At 35.4% G+C, this 6,000-nt stretch overlaps 1 protein-coding gene across 2 annotated transcripts; it reads left to right on the forward strand.

Annotated features, from left to right (window-relative positions):
- Positions 1–1,616: 1,616 nt before the first annotated feature.
- Positions 1,617–4,528, forward strand: LOC121262509 (protein phosphatase 1 regulatory subunit INH3). 2 transcript variants are annotated; one of them, XR_005940112.1, is made up of 2 exons: positions 1,617–2,116; positions 4,271–4,528. XR_005940112.1 is itself a non-coding variant. In XM_041165004.1 (2 exons), the coding sequence occupies exon 1, from the start codon at positions 1,768–1,770 to the stop codon at positions 2,107–2,109; it is 342 nt and encodes a 113-aa protein (XP_041020938.1). In that variant the 5' UTR covers positions 1,618–1,767; the 3' UTR covers positions 2,110–2,116; positions 4,279–4,528. The 2 variants fall into 2 exon arrangements, 1 of the variants encoding a protein (XP_041020938.1); XM_041165004.1 differs by having other exon boundaries at positions 1,618–2,116; positions 4,279–4,528.
- The last annotated feature ends 1,472 nt before the right edge of the window (positions 4,529–6,000 follow it).

Genomic DNA, 6,000 nt, shown 5'->3' on the forward strand with positions numbered 1-6,000 from the left:
CTAAAGGATAAGAAAATAACTGCTCCCAAAGTTGCAGTAATGACTTAGCGTTGATTTAACAGAAAATTAACGGAAAACAATAATTTCCGTTTAATGGCATTAAATAGCCACTTATATGATAGAAGAGATATATTTTTCGTAAGTAGTAAGATATATCAATTGAGTAGGAAATTTCAATAATTACTTCATTATAATTAGTAAAATATTAATAAAAATAATTAAAGAGATTTGGATTTAGGATCAAAGGATTGGTCCTTAGCCTTTTCTATTATTGTTGGATAGACCAAGGGAAATCGGGATGATTTAAACTGAATGTAAATTGGAGCTCAATGGGAAATCCGGGGCCCTTGGTTGCTGGTGGCATAGTGAGAAATGATCGAGGTGACCTGGTGTGTGAATTTGCGTATGCTACAGGCAATAGTTTGAATAATGTGGATGAGGTTATGGGATTACTTTATGGCCTTCGACATGTGTGCTCTTTGGGTATAACAGATGTGGAAATTGAGATGGACTCACTACTTGTCATCCAACGGGTAAAAACTAAGGGGTGTGGATTACGGTACTTGAGAATTATTGGAAAGAAATTCTAGAAAGACTTGAAGGAATCAATTACTTAACCAAGCACGTTTATAAAGAAATAAATGTAGCGACGGATAATTTGTCTCGTTTGGAAGCTAAGGGTCAAAATGACGTGTGGAGATCTTACTTAGATATCCCTACGTTACTGAAAGGAATTATTAGACTAGATAAGGAAGGTTTCCTTTACCTTAGGAAAGTTAAATAATTTGTTTTATTGGTTATAAGTGAGTTTTATTGTATTACCATTGTATTTTTTCGCCACAAGTATAGATTTTAATAAATTTGAGGAGATGTCGCTATTAAACACGCACCGCGGGAGAGGGGGGATGGGGTAATCGAGTAATTGACTGGTGGTCCTGAAATTGGAAGCCTTGGCAAATTGGACTTTGTTGTTTTATTAGAAAATAATTTGATCGAAAGTCCAACATACTTCTCCTCAAGTTTCGTTGCAAAACATCCACATTTCCTTGAGAAAGCCAAAGGCAAATTGGACCTTGTTGTTTTATTAGTAAATAATTTGATCGAAAGTCCAACATACTTCTCCTCAAGTTTCGTTGCAAAACATCCACATTTCCTTGAGAAGGCCAAATTCAAATTGAAATTTATAAAGATATGGCATATGTGTTATGATTGAAAAATTATAAAATTTGATTTTTTTAAAAGAGAAATTTTATTTACAATCTTAAGTGAGAATTACGTATACAATCCCATTAAAGAATGAGAGTAAAAGGAGAAGAAATATCATTTTAAAATGAATATTATTTTAATTTTAAAATTTTTTTAAACATAATTAAATGAGTTTGGATGAACAGTTTTCAAATAGAAATTATATATAGAGTAACTCTTTTTTAAATATAAATGTGAGTGAATTTCTGATTTTAGAAAAAATAATAAAATACAAGAGCAGCTAGGGACATATGCCTATTTTTTTTAAAGAAATGTTATTTATTATTTATTATTTATATATATATATATAAATATGTTTGTATTTAAATAAAAAAGATAAAAATGAAGAATATATATGCTATAGAAATGAATTTTTCTTACAAAAGGGATCCAATCCAAACACCGAATCAAGCGGCGGTATCTTCCTTCCACCTCCTCCTCGTTTAGCAAAAAAGTAAACAATAGCCCCTCCTCAATCCTCCCTCCCTATTTTCCTGAACGCAAGCCCGTTTAATCCAACCCATGGCGAGATCCATGAGAGCCACCGCCCGGCAAATACCATCTCCATCTCCTACCGTCACCGTCACCCTAGAAAACCCCACCGCCTCCCCCTCCCCCTCCTCTCAGCCCCAAGAACACCAGCAACAACAGCAACAGCCGCAAACTCTCGTCCTCCGCCTGAATCGCAAGAAGAAGAAGGTAACTTGGAAGGAGGGCACCGTGGACAACGAGTTCATGCAGAAGAAGAGCTCCAAGAAGTGCTGCATCTTCCACAAGCAGAAGCCCTTCGACGACGACGACAGCGACCAAGACGACGACGAACCCTTAAACGAAGACCACGCCTGTTGTTCGCAGGATCACTGATCGCTTTGTAAGTCTACGATTTCCTAAAAATCTTCGCAATTCTCGATTTTTTTTCTTTTGTTTATTTTGGGGTTTTATAGAAGAATTCGAAGTAGGGTTTAATTTGGTTAGAGGATTCATCTGGAAATCTAGATTTAAGTTGAAGAACCAGATTCTAATGTTGATTTAATTTCGTTATCTCATTGTAGTTGTTTTTTTAATTAATTTGTTTATTCATTTCCTCTATTTTTCTTTAAGAACGGATAATTTTCAAATAATTTTCTGTATGAGAGTATTATGATTGATTTTATTTTCCACAGCTTACATTGGTTCCAGTTTGGAAACGTCTTTGCGGAAATTTGTTAGATTTGGCTCTGGTAGATTATGTTCTAAGAATCTCAGGGGCAAAGAAAAAATTTCTTTTGTGATAGTTGCAATAAATTGATAACAAAAGCCCGTTTTTCTTGTAGATATATATAAGTTTTTCCTCCATTTATGAATTACCTAAACACATTATTAATATCTTTTATTTAGATCGTTCAGGAACTCCCACGTTGCGTTATTAATTTTATTTTCTTTCGTTCTCAATTGTATCTAGGTTTTATTAAAAATAATGTTTTTTTATAGGAGCTTGGTTTTAGGATTTTTGTAATCCCATTGCTCCTCTTTGTATAATGTACGTACTCCTCCATCATAAGTAAGTGCTAATCAATAAAATTGTAGTATTGTCATCTTCTTAAACATAAATATAAGTACGCGGTGTCTATGTAGCAACACTCATTTTGTTATAACTTATGAATCCGAAAATATGTTCGATGTGTAGCAGATGGAAGAGAACCATTTTCAATCCCTGTAGTGCAACGATATCCTTCTAGTTCTAGCTACGACATTATATATATGGATCCCATGCACATATAAGTTTGATGACCACAGCCTACTAGATTTTGGCAATATGTACAGATGCATAGCCATCAAGCATTGGACGGTTGAAACCGGCCAGTACTATTGTGCGATAACGTGAATGCTTGAAATTATATTGTGACAGATATAATATATATATATATATATATATATATGGACATGATGATCTTGATAAGCTTTTCTTGAAGGTAATAATAAGTCATGGTGTTTTTTTTTTGCCTGAGTAATTAAGAGTATTACTAAAGCAGATCAAAGAAAAATAGAATATCATGATGACAAGTGCATGCATGTCGGGTATCGATAAAGACTTCATTGCGTTTGGATGGTAAGACTATCTTAGTCTTACCATCCAAACGCAATGAAGTCTTTATCGGGTGGGCATATTCCGCGTCCCACATCGATCTGGGTTGTATAAGTGATTACCGTGACTGGTCCTTTTGGGGTATTATGCAGATTAGGCTAGGGCATTCATGGATCGTGACAGCTTCAACTGGGAACCAAGCCAACAATAAGATCAACTTCTCTTCAATAGGAAACTTGTATCTGAAATAGTTTTTCAGCATGTAAATTACTGTATTAACATGGGAATCACCTGCCACTTTTCTGGTGCTAAGATGCGAGGAAATGTGGGATACTGTCACTAGTCACTAGGTGACAACCTAACAATTCCATCGCATATATAACTGGAGTGAGCCGAGTGGCTAGTATTTAGAGGAGGATTTTGTTTGTGAGAATATAGGAGACAAAAGTCTATATCTTTTTTTGATAGACTTAGGTCTCATTTGGTTACATAAATGAGATGAGATGAGATGAGATGAGAAATATGTGAATAATAGTGAGATAGTTTGTGAATAGTAGTGAAATGGTTTGAGTTAAGATGTTTTATGAGGTTTTGGAAAAGGAGAGAAAAAGTTGCATAAAAATATTATAAAATTAAAATATTATTATAATATAAGTTTTTAATATAATTTTTATTTTGGGATTTGAAAAGGTTGAATTATTTTTTGTGTTTTGTTTGGAAGTTTGGGAATGTTGCAATAATTAAGTAATGATGAGATGAAAAAGTTGAAAATTTGAAATTGAAACGTGTTTGTGTTTGAATGGTATTTGGATATTGAGATAAGATGGTTTGTGAAACCAAACGGGGCCTTAACCTCTCCCGGCATTTGTCGAAATCTCAATTGCAATTTATTTTTGTTTTCTACACATTAAGCTGGTCTCTGTATATCGGTTGTTTCATTCGTTTTCGTTTAACTTCTAGTTCTGCAGTCGCTTTGCCAAGGTTTGAAGGAATCGATTTGTGTAAGGTTCCCTCCCCGACCATGAAGAACTCAGATGGTGATCATGTTCAGAGAACAACTTTATTAGAACTTGTGGCTCCAAGCACTGAAATCAACCAAAGCTGAAGTTCTGCAGAAAAAAAGTCTACTCTTCTTTGTAACACCTCTTCTTCTTCATATTAGTTGGGCTTTTTGTCTGGAATGTTGTTCTTGATGACTTATTATACCCTTCCTGTGAACTTGGATTGCACCTATTTTTTAGTTTGAATAAATTCTTATTCTAAAAAACCCTTATCCCACCGCTTTAAAGTTATAACTAGTAACCATTGACACGGATGAATTGCTGTTGATATATTCGTGGACATGCTTCGCATTCAAGTGATACTGCAAGTTAAATCCAGTAATTCGTTGTCAGGGATTTTAAAGAAATGATTGTTTGTTTTTTAACCCTGAGGGTTGGCTCAAGTAGTAAGAACTTTTATCTTGGTGGTATACTCCCTCTAAGTTGAAGGTTTGAATTCAGATGCAAACAATGTTTTAGGGGTGGAGCAGGAATTTTCCCTTCAATTAACTCAGGTGAACTTGCATAAAATTCTTATTTGGAACTTTTGTTCCAAACACCTAGTGGCAATAAGAAAACACATAAAGAAAGAGAGAATAAGTAAATGATTGGTTGGGAGCTCTTTAAAAAAATTGAAGAGTTTGCCTAGAAATCAAAACACCACAGCCCCCACCCACCCCCTTTTTCTTCTTTTATAACCCAGGTGATTGAAGATTATGCTGTTGTTGTAGATAACTCGTTATTAGGCTTCAATATATACATGTTACTTATGGGTGATATATGATAGTTGCTGGAGCCCAAGTTAAGAATAATCTCCTATGTCCATGGACCACCAGGCCGTGTGAGCTCCATGACTCGCTTAATGAACCTATTCAAGGGCTTTTAGCTCAAAAGGAAACCAACTAAATAGTATTTATTTATTTTTTTAATGGATTTGATGATCTCCCTCCCTCCCTCCCTCGCTTTCAGAATGTATTTTTCATCATTAAATCAATAAAAAACGATGGGACTGCGTTAATATAAGCTAATTGATATTCATCATGTGTGTTTTTCACGTGAATGATAGTAAACATGAAAGAGTAAAACGGGGTGTGGGAAAAGGCCGACACTGCATGTGCACATGCTTGAGACGTAGGCTGGCTTTCTCTATCTTTGATGTGATTTCCGTTTTCATAATTACAACATGGAGAAAACCTGGAAGCCGGTCCGACTATTGTTACTCAATAAATAGCCCTCCAATAGCAGGCCTCCACGTTAGCCTTCTATTGTATATATTGTAGAGTTGCCTACACTTGATCAACTCATCACAGTCCAACCCTCCCGTGCCTCCATCACAGAGAAAAACTCACAGCAACTCAACGGACGGCAACTGTGGGATCTCGACTCCTAATGGTGTAAATCAGTTTATGCCTCTGACATCTCTCTCTCATCCCTCACCACTTGGATTCTGAAAACCATTTTTCTCAATATCCCAAATGGTGTAAATCAACTGAATTCAAACTAATAAAAACATGATTTTAGTTTGGTTGGGCATATCACAATCACATCTCAATTAGATTATCTGGGTGGGTTGGGTGTCGTTAGGACTTGGGTTGATATTTTGGGTAAAAAAAGAAGAAGCCAAAAACAGGCCAATGATACGACTTGTTT

Source organism: Juglans microcarpa x Juglans regia, chromosome 4S (assembly GCF_004785595.1).
Source record: "Juglans microcarpa x Juglans regia isolate MS1-56 chromosome 4S, Jm3101_v1.0, whole genome shotgun sequence".
NCBI classification, from domain to species: Eukaryota; Viridiplantae; Streptophyta; class Magnoliopsida; order Fagales; family Juglandaceae; genus Juglans; species Juglans microcarpa x Juglans regia.